Source organism: Gopherus flavomarginatus, chromosome 5, assembly GCF_025201925.1.
Source record: "Gopherus flavomarginatus isolate rGopFla2 chromosome 5, rGopFla2.mat.asm, whole genome shotgun sequence".
Lineage (NCBI taxonomy): Eukaryota > Metazoa > Chordata > Testudines > Testudinidae > Gopherus > Gopherus flavomarginatus.
This window is the reverse complement of record NC_066621.1, coordinates 59,572,356-59,587,997: the sequence shown is the minus strand read 5'-3', so window position 1 is coordinate 59,587,997 and position 15,642 is coordinate 59,572,356. Positions and strand designations below refer to the sequence as shown.

The following is a 15,642-nucleotide window of genomic DNA, read 5'->3' as shown; positions in this document are numbered from 1 at the left end:
AACTTTCAGGTGCTTATCTGCACTGAACTACTGGACCCTTTGAGATTCTTCCATTGCTAATACCTAATCAATTGTCTAAGGGTTTCAGAGCTATTAGGATTAAAATCTCTTCTGTAAAAAGTATTTGCTTTAGTATAGTTTTGTAGTATGAATGCTTAATAAGTATCTAGTAATAAATCCTTTAGCAATAGCTGTAGACAGCAGCATATTGGACATGTGTGGTTAATCATCTTTTAAAAATCTCTCAGCCCTGAATTCTTAACTTAAACTTCTGGCAAAAACTAGCGCTGTATAATAATCAGTTGCAAATTCAAATGAAGCTGTTCCTGATCTTACTCAATTATTTGTTGACCACCAATGTTGTGCTTGTTGCTTTGCAAAATGGATTGCAGCAGTTTTTAACAAACACATTTTAAAAAACAAAGTTGTTTCAGAGATACCCAGTATGTTGGGTTTCAGCCTGGTGCTAGCTTTTGTAGTGAAATTATAGACCCGTAGCAAGTGGGAATTCTACTGGAAATACTGGTATCTTATCTCAGTCAGGGCCGGCTCTACCATTTTTGCCACCTCAAGGGAGGGGAAAAAAAAAAAGCAACCCGAAGTGCCGAAGTGCGCCAAAAAAAAAAAAGAAGCCACCTGGGCTGTGTGGCCCCAAGAATGGACGGAATGCCGCCCCTTAGCATGTGCCGCCTCACATGATATTAAATCACCATGAGATTTATTTATTTATTAACCAACCTAAGTTACTAACCGACCAGGATGCTTTTACTATGTTATTAACCAATTGTAGAATACTGGTCAGTTATTTTGCTGTGAGAATTAATTATATATAAAAAATACACATGTGTGCGCGCGCGCGCACACACTTTTATACGTAGAGAAGGAAAAAATGAATTTGACCCCTGAACCACTGAGGTCTGAGTATCACTGGTGTAGATAATACATTGTGGCTCTGTGTACCACCTTTTAGACAAACTGTTACACTTGGACATTCTAATTCAAACTATATAGTATCCCATCAATTTATTGCCTTGAGTTTTAAGTGTATTTCTTTCACAAACGTCTTTCTTTCTTTAACTTTTAGATTACCAGAGATTGATGACTGTGGCAGAGACCATCACAGCACTAATGTTTCCATTCCAGTGGCAGCACGTATATGTTCCCATCCTGCCAGCCTCTCTCCTTCATTTCCTAGATGCTCCTGTCCCTTATTTGATGGGCTTGCACTCCAATGGACTGGATGACAGGTCTAAGCTGGAATTGCCTCAAGAGGTGAGAAAAACTTGGCTGGATTGATAAATATTTTACAGAGCTACTAGGTTATTTTGGGAGAAATGTGAGAGAGAAACTGAGTGAACAAGGAAATCTATAATAGGGAGTGTAAGGTGAAAATACACATTATGGGCATTCCTATTTGCATTGGCCTGATGGATTTCATTGGGGTTATCAGATAAAATCCATTCCAATGGAAGAGAGAAATAAAACTCACTGTTTTGGGAACTTTCTGCTGCAGTAAAGTTAAACCTTGTAATCTACCAGCTATAGTGTATTAAAGCAGTAAAGGTACTTGAAGAAAAAATACATTTTGACCTACAGAGAAGTCAATGTTTATTTGTTGCCAGTTGACAGCAGTTGTGTGGTAGACACTATACAGACACAGAACAAAAAGATGATCCCTACCCAAAGGAGATGACAATCTTAATATGGATTTGGGGCAGCACAAATGGCTGCATTATATTTATTTTGTCCCCTTTACCCACACCACCAGCTTACAAGCTCAACAGGAAAGGTCGGTATGGCTTGCTGTGGAAATCAGGGTGTGCAGTTATAGGATGACCTTAAGCACTGTCTGAGACAGCATAGGGGAATGGCTGCAGAAGCAGGTAGCTGTCAGCCTGAGGCTTCTAAACCAAATAGGAGCAGAGTCCTGGTAGACTTGAAATTAACATACAGCAGCATCAGGCACCTTCCCAGTCTGTTCAATTCCAAAATCCTCAAGGGGATCTCCACCTCAGAGTTGTGTGAGAGCACCTGGCTGGCCAAGGTCTGCTCCTGCTTGGGAGCTGTGTTGCATATTGGATCATATTGTAATCAATTAGTGCCATATAATTCATTCTCAAAAGTACTGGGAGTTTAGAACCCTAAAACGACATGCAAGGAGGTGTCCAGAAAGTGTTTGGCCATCCATCCTGCTCTCATATGACTAATATATGGAAGCAATTTGGAAGTCTGAACATACTGGCATGCAAGAGCACGTTACAGTAAAATAGAGACTTTCCAGCATTAATAAAAATATCTTAATGTGTTCTTAAATCATCTTGGTTTGGATGAACTGATTTTGGAAAAATGCCTAAATGCAGCTTTTGATGCAAGAATATTGCATTGTTTTATTCATACTATTTCTTTCTTTTTGCTAACAATGACCATCAATATTCTCTTGAGTGACATAGACATCTAGCCTTTTTCAGCAGACTGTTACTTTCAGACTATGCCAGACTGGGGAAGATGCTTAAGGAAATCGAGGCTCAGGTGATCTTCAGTGGGATTCTGCCGGTTCCTAGAGAAGGGCAACAAAGGTGTGACAAGATTATGGCAATCAACAGATGGCTCAGGCAGTGGTGCTATAAGGAGGGCTTTGGGATGTACGGCCATTGGGAAGCATTTACGGACAGAAGACTGTTCTCTCGGGATGGACTTCACTTGAGTAAGGAGGGAAATAGACTTCTAGGATGGTGGCTCGCCCAACTGATTAAGAGAGCTTTAAACTAGGAATTTGGGGGAGATGGTTGGGAGATGTCCAGGTGATCTCCACACCGGAATTTAACCTTGAGAGGGAAGAAAACAAAGTAAGAGGGGATACAGCCGTGGACAGAAGAATTGACATAAGGAGGAAGGGTAGTGTAGATACCACACTAACAGATGATGCTGGTGGTAGAATATCTGTGCCTAACAGGGTAAAGAATGTCAGTGAAGCCAAACGGCAAAAATTAAGATGTCTGTACACTAATGCGAGGAGCCTAGGTAACAAAATGGAGGAACTAGAGCTACTGGTGCAGGAAATGAAACCGGATATTATAGGGATAACAGAAACATGGTGGAATAGTAGTCATGACTGGAGTACAGGTATTGAAGGCTATGTGCTGTTTAGGAAAGACACAAATAAAGGCAAAGGTGGTGGAGTAGCATTGTACATCAATGAGGAGGTTAACTGTAAAGAAATAAGAAATGATGGAATGGACAAGACAGTCTGGGCAAAAATCACACTGGGAAAGAAAGCTACTAGAGCTTCCCCTGAGATAGTGCTTGGGGTGTGCTACAGACCGCTGGGATCTGATTTGGTTATGGATAGAGACCTCTTCAATGTTTTTAATGAAGTAAACACTAACGGGAAATGTGTGATCATGGGAGACTTTAACTTCCCAGATATAGACTGGAGGACAAGTGCTAGCAAGAATAGTAGGGCTCAGATTTTTCTGGATGTGATAGCAGATGGATTTCTTCCCCAAGTAGTTGAAGAACCAACAAGAGGGGATGCCATTTTAGATTTGGTTTTGGTGAGTAGTGAGGACCTCATAGAAGAAATGGTTGTAGGGGACAACCTTGGTTCGAGTGATCATGAGCTAATTCAGTTCAAACTAGATGGAAGGATAAACAAAAATAGATCTGGGACTAGGGTTTTTGACTTCTCAAGGGCTAACTTTAAAGAATTAAGGAAATTAGTTAGGGAAGTGGACTGGACTGAAGAACTTGTGGATCTAAATGCGGAGGAGGCCTGGAATTACTTTAAGTCGCAGCTGCAGAAACTATCGGAAGCCTGCATCCCAAGAAAGGGGGAAAAAACCATAGGCAGGAGTTGTAGACCAAGCTGGATGAGCAAGCATCTCAGAGAGGTGATTAAGAAAAAGCAGAAAACCTACAAGGAGTGGAAGAAGGGTGGGATTAGCAAGGAAAGCTACCTTAATGAGGTCAGAACATGTAGGGATAAAGTGAGGAAGGCTAAAAGCCATGTAGAGTTGGACCTTGCAAAGGGAATTAAAACCAATAGTAAAAGGTTCTATAGCCATATAAATAAGAAGAAAACAAAGAAAGAAGAAGTGGGACCGCTAAACACTGAGAATGGAATGGAGGTTAAGGATAACCTAGGCATGGCCCAATATCTAAATAAGTACTTTGCCTCAGTCTTTAATAAGGCTAATGAGGAGCTTAGGGATAATGGAAGGATGACAAATGGGAATGAGGATATAGAGGTGGATATTACCACATCTGAGGTAGAAGCCAAACTTGAACAGCTTAATGGGACAAAATCAGAGGGCCCAGATAATCTTCATCCAAGAATATTAAAGGAACTGGCGCATGAAATTGCAAGCCGTTAGCGAGAATTTTTAATGAATCGGTAAACTCGGGTTGTACCGTACGACTGGAGAATTGCTAACATAGTTCCTATCTTTAAGAAAGGAGAAAAAAGTGATCTGAGTAACTATAGGCCTGTTAGTTTGACATCTGTAGTATGTAAGGTCTTGGAAAAAATTTTGAAGGAGAAAGTAGTTAAGGACATTGAGGTCAAGGGTAATTGGGACAAGTTATAACATGGTTTTACTAAAGGTAGATCGTGCCAAACCAACCTGATCTCCTTCTTTGAGAAGGTGACAGATTATTTAGACAAAGGAAATGCAGTAGATCTAATTTACCTCGATTTCAGTAAGGCATTTGACACGGTTCCACATGGGGAACTGTTAGTTAAATTGGAAAAGATGGGGATAAATATGAAAATTGAAAGGTGGGTAAGGAACTGGTTAAAGGGGAGACTCCAACGGGTCGTGCTGAAGGGTGAACTGTCAGGCTGGAAGGAGGTCACTAGTGGAGTTCCTCAAGGATCGGTTTTGGAACCAATCTTATTTAACCTTTTTATTACTGACCTTGGCACAAAAAGCAGGAATGTGCTAATAAAGTTTGCGGATGACACAAAGCTGGGGGGTTTTGCTAACACGGAGAAGGACTTGGATATCATACAGGAAGATCTGGATGACCTTGTAAACTGGAGTAATAGCAATAGGATGAAATTTAATAGTGAAAAGTGCAAGGTCATGCACTTAGGGATTAATAATAAGAATTTTAGATATACATTGGGGACTTATCAGTTGGAAGCAACAGAGGAGGAGAAGGACCTTAGAGTATTGGTTGATCACAGGATGACTATGAGCCGCCAATGTGATATGGCCATTAAAAAAGTTAATGCAGTTTTAGGATTCATCAGGCGAGGTACTTCCAGCAAAGATAAAGAGGTGTTAGTACCGTTATATAAGGCACTGGTGAGACCTCATCTGGAATACAGCATGCAGTACTGGTCTCCCATGTTTAAGAAGGATGAACTCAAACTGGAACAGGTTCAGAGACGGGCTACTAAGATGATCTGAGGAATGGAAAACCTGCCTTATGAAAGGAGACTCAAAGAGCTTGGCTTGTTTAGCCTAGCCAAAAGAAGGCTGAGGTGGGATATACTTGCTTTTTATAAATATATCAGAGGGATTAATATTAGGGAGGGAGAGGAATTATTTAAGCGTAGTACCAATGTGGACACAAGAACAAATGGGTATAGACTGGACACTAGGAAGTTTAGACTTGAAATTAGACAAAGGTTTCTAACCATTAGAGGAGTGAAGTTCTGGAACAGCCTTCCAAGGGGAGTAGTGGGGGCAAAAGACATATCTGGCTTTAAGACTAAGCTTGATAAGTTTATGGAAGGGATGGTATGATGGGATAGCTTAATTTTGGCAATTGATCTTTGATTATCAGCAGGTAAGTATGCCCAGTGGTCTGGGATGGGATCTGAGTTACTGCAGAGAATTCTTTCCTGAGTGCTGGCTGGTGAGTCTTGCCCACATGCTCAGGGTTTAGCTGATCGCCATATTTGGGGTCGGGAAGGAATTTTCCTCTGGGGCAGATTGGCAGAGGCCCTGGAGGTTTTTCGCCTTCCTCTGCAGTGTGGGGCATGGGTCACTTGCTGATGCATTCTCTGCAGCTTGAAGTCTTCAAACCACAATTTGAAGACTTCAATAACTCGGACATAGGTTAGGGGTTTGTTATAGAAGTGGATGGGTAGGGTTCTGTGGCCTGCTTTGTGCAGGAGGTCAGACTAGATGATCATATTGGTCCCTTCTGACCCTAAAGTCTCTGAATCTATGAGAATTAATACCTGTGAAGTGCAACTTGAACACTATGATTCAACTGGTGTTGAAATCAGTTTAAATGCTAGTGTAGGCAGGACAAATCCATCCTCAACACTGGCCGTGTAGGGAATAGGAAAATATGTGAAAACACTAGTTATGGAATCTAAATGATGAAGAACAAAGAAAAGGACCATGAGTTTATGGACATATAGTTGCCTCTTTTTGTTTTCATTTTAACTTAGGTTTTTCAACACGATAGAAGAGAAACCAGCAAGAATTTGGCAGAAAAATACATGCTTTTCGTTATCCAGCAGTGCAGAAACACATCTTGAGATAGAAAACTTCCTAAAAAGGCCTCTTGATATTCGAGCGGCGATTTATTCTGTAAACTCCGCTTTGGTCACCATGCCAACCCTTTGTTATTTTTATTCAAATCCATATGTCAACTAGTGTTTATAATAGTTTATATTCAGTTGTTGATCTTAGGAACTGAAAAGTTAAATCTTTCCCTACAGATATTTTCACATTCTTTTTAATAAGCATTAAGTACTTCGTGTTTTTTTTTTCTAATGCAGCTAAGCCTACATTGATCCATCTATTTTTGTTTATCTCCTTGTTTATGCACCAGCATCATTAATGACACCAGCAGGAACATGCAGAACTTTGAGAGAGGTCAATTACTTCAGCTTACTTCTGCTAGCAGATGTTCCTCTTGGTTTTGATGGGCCCAATTAACATAGCTAATATTGATTTTTTTCTTTTAGTATTTTTAGCTGCCAGCTGGAGTGAAATGAATCTGTGTGTCTGCATATGTGTATTAGTAATATATATTATTTATTAGCATATGGATTTTTTATTCATACTGTAATCTAAAAGTCAATGGTCCATAACATATGAAAAAAATATAGTCTCTTCCCAGTAGAGGGGGAGAGCTTGTCTTTAGAATCTGGAGAAAATTTCCCAACAACTTAACATTAATAATTATTTTCACATTTTGAATCTACACTGTTTGACAAGTAAATGGCTTTCTGAAGGGCTTTTTTAATATTCCTAAAAGACCTAAATAAGAATATATCGCTCCCTATATGCTCAAAGTAATCCCTCTAGCACAGGGGTGGGCAAACTGCTGCCCATGGGCCAGATCCGGCCCCTCAAGGCTTTGGATCCAACCCACGGGATGGCCCCACACCGCTCTCAGAAGTGGCCCTGCGGGACCCGGGCATGGGCGCAAAGGGCTCCGTGCGTTGCCCTTGCCTCCAGGCACCATTCCTCGCAGCTCCCATTGGCCGGGAATGAGGAACCGCGGCCAATGGGAGCTTCGGGGGAGGTACCTGAAGATGCGGCAAGGGCAGCGCACGCAGAGCCCTCTGCCCCGCCCTCTCCAGGGGCCGCAGTGCTTCCTGGAGTGGCGCAGCGTGGGGCCAGGGCAGGCATGCAGGGAGCCTGCCCTGGCCTCAGTGCATGCCACTGCCATCCTGGAGCCACTTTAGGTAAGCGGTGCGGGGCCAGAGCCCGAACCCCTCCCGCCCCCCAACCCCTGCCCTGAGCCCCCTCCCACAGTCTGCAGCACTCCTGCACCCCAACCCCCTTCCCTGAGCCCCCTCCTCTGTCCCAATCCCTTGCCCTGAGCCCCTTCCTGCAAGTTGCACCCCCTCCCACACTCTCTCCCGCACCCCTGCCCCAGCCCTGCATACCATTTCCCCACACAGATGTGGCCCTTGGCCCAAAAAGCTTGCCCACCTCTGCTCTGGCACCTACATTTGGGAAGTTTTGTTACAAATAACTGACACTGACACAGTGATACAGAATTAAAAGTTGGTTTTCTATAGCAGCTCGTAGATAAAACAGTCTTCGGAGGAAAATGTAGTGTTGAAAGGGTATTCCAGTATAATTAAACCAGAGTTTGGAATAGCCTGGACTAAAACTTGACTCCTCTGAAGCTTAAATGGTTAAATTTCTTGTTCAAAGAGCCAGATTGTATCACTCTTACACTCAATGAATATACAATATTTCATTCTGAGAAGTCCCACTGTGGAAGTACAGATAGACTAAATCTGAACTGAGTTTTATCACCTTGCCTTTACTGCTTCACTAGTTAATGTCCTTTCTGCTAAGAAAATATCAGCAATGCCTCAGTGGATGACTGGAACAAGCAAGTGTGATCTTCAGATTCCAAAATTTTTTTTTTCTAAATAAAGAAAAAAGGCAGTCAGTCCCAAAGTATGGCAGGTTTCCTCACCTCTTCTGTTTAGGGGTAACCGAGGCAGTACCATGTGGATGTTTATAGGATTTTTGATATTCAGGATCCACCTGAGCCTTTGGCTGTCTTTACAATTGTATTTTTAACTGCTGTGTCTGTAATCGAAATGGTCTTAGGTTTGAAAAAGGAAATAGATTTTTCTTGAAGGTAAACTGATGGCAAATAGAGGGGGAAGCTGAGGTCCAAAACACTTTTTACCCTTAAATAAATATTTTTGCAACTTCCCTCCTCCGTGTTCTCCATTTCCCTCTCCCCGCCCCCCCCCCCCCAGTGAACCATGAACTGGAGCCTCTTATTTTGTTCTCTGATGGTTTCCTCTGATTTTGGAAAAGCTTTGTTTCCACCAGTCCTGCTCTGTGGCCTTATTTTCAAGGTTTGTAACATGAGTGGCCACTTCTAGTAATAGATTGGAAATATTTTCTGCATTACTTTCAATATTATTGTGAGTTTTTTTACATCACATGTTTTTCTAATGTACCAGATCTGGTGCTCACCTCTAGTGATTGCACACTTTAGGTCTTACAGGGTTGCTCCCCATCTAGGATTGTCTGTGATGCTCCATGTATAGAGTCTAACTTCTGTAGTTTGCAAGAAGGCTTTTTATTTTGAGACATGTTTTGGAGCTTGTTTGAGTTTTTCCTGAATTACCAGGAGTATTCTAAAGGTACTGCAAACTTCTGTGGTACAAATATACAACAGATAATCTGAGCTGGAAAGTAAACCAAGCTATACTCAAGTGGGCCTGCAGAACACAATAACGTGCATCTGTGTCCTCTCCCACTTGTTATGGATGAACGGTACATATAAGCAAACCTTGGTCTTTGGTTACAGTGTACTTTTGATGTGCCCCAAACTGAGGATAGAGCTACCTATGTATGTGAGTGAATTTGGAGATCTGCTAAGGTAGATCTACAGTGCAACCTTATTCTATCTGAATACATGTGCCTGCCCAAGAGGCGAAATAGAGAAGAAAAAGAGATCCATACTAAAGAAATCTTCATGCAGCTTAATGTGATCATTTATTTTGGAGTTTCTTGCCTATTTTGAAAATGTGTTGTCATTTTCTGTTTGGCATAGCAGGTGAGAGTTTTTTGCCGTGGATTCTATTAGTACAATCACAAAGATCAGTATCTGTTATCAGTAATATCAGCAGTCAGCTTTAATATATTTGGAAATGCAGCTGCAGGCTGATATCAAAACTGTGGATTACAGTAAACATATACTGTCCAATATCCTCCGTTTTAAAACAAATAAAATAAAAACAACTTCTGCTGTTCAGTTCATGCAACAGTGGAAACATACAGCAACTAAAAAATGGCATCACGCAGCAGTACACAAAGCCTTGTAAGGCCTAATAGTTGTATTGAGTCAAAAGCAAACTATTAAGATCAGTAACCAAAGAGCTTTACAGTGTGTAGCATCATCTGTTAGCTCAAAGTTTGGAACACTTTTCATATTGTACAGAGATCAGAATAATTACATATAGGAGCTTATTTCCAAATCCTGCCTTTCATTGACTTCTGACAGTAGAAATCAAAAATTATCTTACACCATGTGTGAGTCAAGAGAAGTTTTACCCATTCATCAATTTATTGTTTTTTGAGTTGGTCAGGAAAAACAGATTTTGACAGACAGTTTGTGGAATTACAAGACTGAGCCTTTTATCTCTAACTCTTTTACCCAAAGAAAGAGAGAATTCAGATGAGAAATATGAAGTACCTAATTTAGACAAATGGAAGAGAACTGAGTTTTAAGAACTAGCTAGTCAGTGGTTTTCAAATGGAGGACATTAAAGAATAGAATCTTGCAACTGTAAACACAGTAGGAATGTCTACACGAGTTTTAAACTCTAGATTTCAATTGTTTTCAACACTTCTGGGTCCAGGGTGGAACAAATGTTTGTGAAGTGTCCAGACTACTGTTTACAAACATATTGGCTAACTCCAGTTAATTGGCAGTTGGCTTGAGTTAAGTCTACAGGAGACAAACCTTGAGGATTATACTGGTATAGTTAAAGCAGTATAGCCCCCAGTGTGTGGAAACAGCACTCTTTGCTATAGCTTTGTTCCAATATAGCTAGTCTCATATGGAGATGCCAGTATAAATGTGCCACTCTAGAGCTTGTACTGGTGTAACTATTTCAGTTAGAAAATCACAGTCCTAACTGTTGTAGTTTCAGTAGTACACAACTAGTGTGTAGACAAGGCCTTGGGTACATTGGAAAGTCATCTGCCGAGGGTGAAATTCATTCAAGTTCAATAGGGCCTTGAAAGAGTCTGAATTCAGCAAAATCAAATAAAAGGAGTTAAGGCTTTGAGGCTGTGGATATAGGGTTTAGACCTGCGATGTGCCAATAGTGCTACTCACTTGCATAAAGTTGAGCATATGTGCTTAAATTTTTGCTGCATTAGAGACAGAATGCTTAGCATCTTGCAGGATTGTGCCCATGGTGGGGGTGTGGGGCAAGTGACTGCATTACAGGCCTCTAAGGAAACCAGAGAAGGAAAGGGGAGGGGCTGAACAGGAAGATGCTTCTGTAAAAATTGAAGTGGAGGGAAGGACAATCCAATTTACCGTAAATAGTTTTAACGTTGGTGCTAAGTGTGTGGTTTATTTATCAGTAATGTAGATCACAGTGCTGATTATACAGGCTGTCATGCAAATCATAAAAACCTAGCAAGCAATAGCATCTGAATGTTTTCTGTATTTCTTTTAATTTATCTTTTAAAGTAATTTGCTTGCTCAGCTAAATTGTGAGAATAATGCAACAGTTTATCTGGGGCATTTCATAGTACAGGCTTTATTTGTGTATTTCATCTCTTTATGTGAGAAGAAATGTGGGGTGGAAAGCACAGTGGAAATTCAAATAGTAATCATTTTGAAATTTCAGATGAGATTAAGCAGTGTTGTTCAGTAAGTGCTGGGAGAGTCAAACACAAGCTAAAACACTTGTTTGGAATGATGTGGTCCTGTGATCTTGGGCAGATTTCTTTTTCTTTTCCAGTGAAGTCAGAATGTGGAAAAGATGACATTTTTCACATTTGAAGGTGAAGTTGTGCCTTGGACCAAAGCTTGTCTCCATCAGCATTCTAATCCCAACCACTGCAAAGATCTCACTTCTCAGATTGGATCTTAACAAGGGCTTTGTTCTTTTTTTGGTTTGTTTGTTTTATTATTCCAAAACAAAGCCCTTTGTTTCTCTGAATTCCAACATATTAGATCATCTTGACCAAGAGAGTTACTTTGAATAATAATGGCTGCTTTGTGTGTTTCTCCTATTAATTGGTAGAATGATTTGATTTCATGAAGATGCTGCGTATTCATTTTGGACCCTGAATAGGTTGTGATGACCAATTTTATGTCATTCCTACTGCTCAGCTTTAAGACAGCCATTTGCAGAGTTAATTTCTACAAGCTGCTGCCGCCAGTAATTCTCCTCTGCAAATTCTGATTTGGCATGAAGAGCAGCAGCAATGTGAATCAGTGTAAATGGTCATCATGGATACTTGCAGGAATGGAAGAGAGACTTTCCTTGAAACATAGAACCCATAAAAATGTTTTCTAGGCAAGACAGCCTTTATGGGGCCAAATTCTGCCCTCAGTCACACCATTGGAGTTAGCCTTTAAAAGCCTTCGCATGTGTTGTAAGCATATTCAGTCTCTCTCATGTCTATGCAGAGTTGCATAGGTGTAAGTGGTCTGATCTTGCATCTGCTATGCATGTGCTTAGTTCCATTGACTTATGTGCTTAGCCTTATGCACTCGAGTTTTTGCAGGATTGAGACCTTGGATACCAAGGTGAGAGGTGCTTTAAAAATGCTTGACTACTGCTTCTGAACATTCTTCATACTGTAACCTCATGTTACCACAGAAGCATTTTTTTTCATGTGGACCTTCTTCCCATCTAACCACAATGGGAGAGGGCAAAGCAATCTCTGAATCCTGCTTGTGAGCCCACCCCCCTCTCCCGGTTGAGAACCTGTGCTAGACAGATCCCTGCTGTACACAGGCTTTGACTCTGTTTTATGCAGATACAGGACAGGAGTTTGAGTAACATATGCACATTGTATGAAAAGTTCAAATTGAAGTATTTTTTTCTACTTTCAGCATAATGACAGGGTGGGAACTTACTCATTGTTAAGTGAATGAGCTATTTTCTCTGCCCTTTTAAGTGTCCTTTTGGGAAACATTGATGCATTTTCCTCCTCTGTTTTTAAATGGAACTTAAAGGAAAGATACAAGCTTGATGCAGGAATTACTGAGTGAGAATTTTGGCTTGTATTCTATAGAACAGGGATCGGCAACCTTTCAGAAGTGATGTGCCAAATCTTCATTTATTCACTCTAATTTAAGGTTTTGCGTGCCAGTAAAACATTTTAACGTTTTTAGAAGGTCTCTTTCTATAAGTCTATAATATAGAACTAAACTATTGTTGTAAAGTAAATAAGGCTTTTAAAATGTTTAAGAAGCTTCATTTAAAATTTAAATTAAAATTCAGAACCCCCCGGACTGATGTCCAGGACCCGGGCAGTGTGAGTGCCACTGAAAATAAGCTCGCATGCTGCCTTCGGCACCCATGCCATAGGTTGTCTACCCCCGCTATAGAAGGACAGTGGTCCCTCCTGGTTTTAAAATGAGTTTTGCCGTTTACTTCATGAAGCTAGGATGTCACCATATGAATCTATGAAAATTGATTTACCCATCACACTCATAAGATTGACAGACTTGAAGCCCTATGTATTTTGGTCCATAAAAGTTTGATTACACTGTAGGCAGGACTTTAAACTATAACATTCAAACCATATAACATTTTAGTGCTTTGGAGCGTAATATGATTGATTACTGCAGGAGGCTGGGAAGAACCTTTTTGTTGCGCAGTTGAGTGCAATGTTGGGTATAATGAAAAAAAACATGGCACTGAGTCTCAGAGCCTGGGTCAGCTGACTCATGCTCACAGGGCTTAGGCTTCAGGGCTAAAATTGCAGCGTAGACTTTTGGGTTTAGGCATGAGCCTGGGCTCTGAGATGCTCCTCCTTGTGAGACTAGAGTCTGGGCTCTGGGACCTGAGCCCAAATTATGCTGCATTTGGAGCCAGCCATGGCCATGCCAGGGGTCTTTTTTATTGTATTGTAGACATACAATAAGTGTGGTTTGTTTTTTTTAACTGTCTTTTGAAGCATGAGGTAGTAGCTGAAGCTAGAGGCAGGATACTTGACAAAATAAACCAATAGTGTAGGCCTGTATGGCAAAGTAAATATGTTTGTGTGCTTAGTCTCTGAAACCAGAGACTAACTTTGTGATGCCCTGTCAGCAATTTTTCAAAGACCGGTAACATCTTTCCATTATTTAAACTGAACTTTTAAAGTTAGTTTTGACTTTTAGAAATGTGTGTGTGTGTGCGCGCGCGCGCGTATAGCAAACCAAGAGAGAGCCCATGCATAAATTTCTGGAGGCTGGCATTGTTCACAAGCCAATCAGACTATGCTCCCATGAGTAAGTCATCAGAGCGCTTTGAGTGAATGGTGAAAACCTCTGTACACGTTAATTTTTCATTTTATGGAACATATTGATCCAACTCTGAATGCATGTATAATAAAAAAAAAGGGAAAAATTAAGTAACTACAAATGGACGCAATGTCAATTAATGGACTCAATGCCGCTTCTCTCCCACACTCTTAAAAAATAAATTGAAAAATCAACTCTTTCCCAAATATCCTGCAAATGCAGGAGTCTTGCAACACAGGGCGGATTGATTTCGGTACCTTGATAAAGGTAATTGAAGTCAGGGAGTGAAAAGCCTTGATTTTAATCACTGATTTTTAATCAGTGTTTCCATGTGTACTTCTGTTACTTTTTAAAGGTGCATTCTCATTGGTTGATGTAAATCAGCATCTTTTAATGGTTATAACTAAATTTCAGGGCCGCACCTGGGGGTGGGGGGGAAGAGAAGTGGGGCAATTTGCCCTGGGCCCCACAGGGCCCCCATGAGAATATAGTATTCTGCAGTATTGTAACTTTTTTTTTTTATGGAAAGGGCCCCCGAAATTGCTTTGCCCCAGGCCCCCTGAATCCTCGGGGCGGCCCTGATTTACGCTAGATTTGGTACATCTTTTTGCTACTAGATTATATCTATATACATTTACTGAAGCCATTTTATAGTTTAATGTTTTCAGACTCTAATTGTACATTTTTAGTGTAAAGTATAAAGCTTGACCTCAAAGATTAGATGTTTTCTCCTGATTGTTTCTTTATATGGAAAAGCAGCCTTTAACTGAAAAGATTTAAAAGAAGCTCATGAATTCAGCATATCTATTTTTTATTTAAATGGTTAAGCAATTCTAAGTCTAGGCCTTAGTGCATTTTTAAAAAGAATCTAAAGTATTGTTTAAATAACCATAAAAATCAGATTTAAATAAAAATTCAAATTTTTAACTTTGATTTTTGCCCACCCTATTGCAACATGACCTGAAGATGGCTTTAGGCTGTTATACCTACTTTGATTCTGGCATATGGCAGTTTTTTCAATTTCTAGTTATTTTCTTTCTGCAGTGAAATTTAAGTCTAGAATCTTTAAGGCTTTTAAAATAGGGAAAACTGTCTTTCCTGTTTACTTTGGGGAATATGGCTCTGATTCTGGAAGTCATCCTTGTATAAGAAGGGCTCTTAACCAATTGTTTAACTTGAAGCCTGTGTTCAAGTCTCCTTGATTTCAGTGACATGTAAGTGCTATCCTGAATGAGACCCTAAATCACTATTACTTATTACTTGCATTACTGTTGCACCTAAAATCATTGTTCATTAACCAGGACCCCATTGTGCTAGAAGCTGTGGAGAAACAGAACAAAAATCGGAAGAAATATTTTTTCCCTTTGAATATAGTAATGCAAATATTATACAACACATGTTTAAGCATGAACAAGCAGAAGTACTAGTGGGATAAATATTAAATGCCATAGTAACAACTGGTTGTGTGATAACCAGCCATCTCTGTGGCTTGCAGTGTAGGCTGTGTGTATAGTATTCTGAAGAGAGACTAATTTCTACGCAGCAATTTGACTAGAAGAAGAAAATGTTTGCGAGATGAGCCAAACACTGGGCTTCCCCTATGAAGAAGTCTTCACATCTGGTTTGGCTTTTCCTCTATTGGCAAGAGGTTTTATTTTTTGGATTATGCAGGCACTCTAGTCTCTCTGTAATTAGGATGAAGCTAGCTGT

At 40.4% G+C, this 15,642-nt stretch overlaps 1 protein-coding gene across 12 annotated transcripts in view; it reads left to right on the top strand.

Annotated features, from left to right (window-relative positions):
- The window catches only part of DENND5A (DENN domain containing 5A), a 110,637-nt gene that overhangs the window by 50,025 nt on the left and 44,970 nt on the right, over positions 1 to 15,642 (top strand). For all 12 annotated transcript variants that reach the window (XM_050955001.1, XM_050955000.1, XM_050955002.1 and 9 more), the window contains one exon: positions 1,085 to 1,272. In XM_050955001.1, coding sequence (XP_050810958.1) covers positions 1,085 to 1,272 — 188 coding nt within the window. The remainder of the gene's footprint in view (positions 1 to 1,084; positions 1,273 to 15,642) is intronic.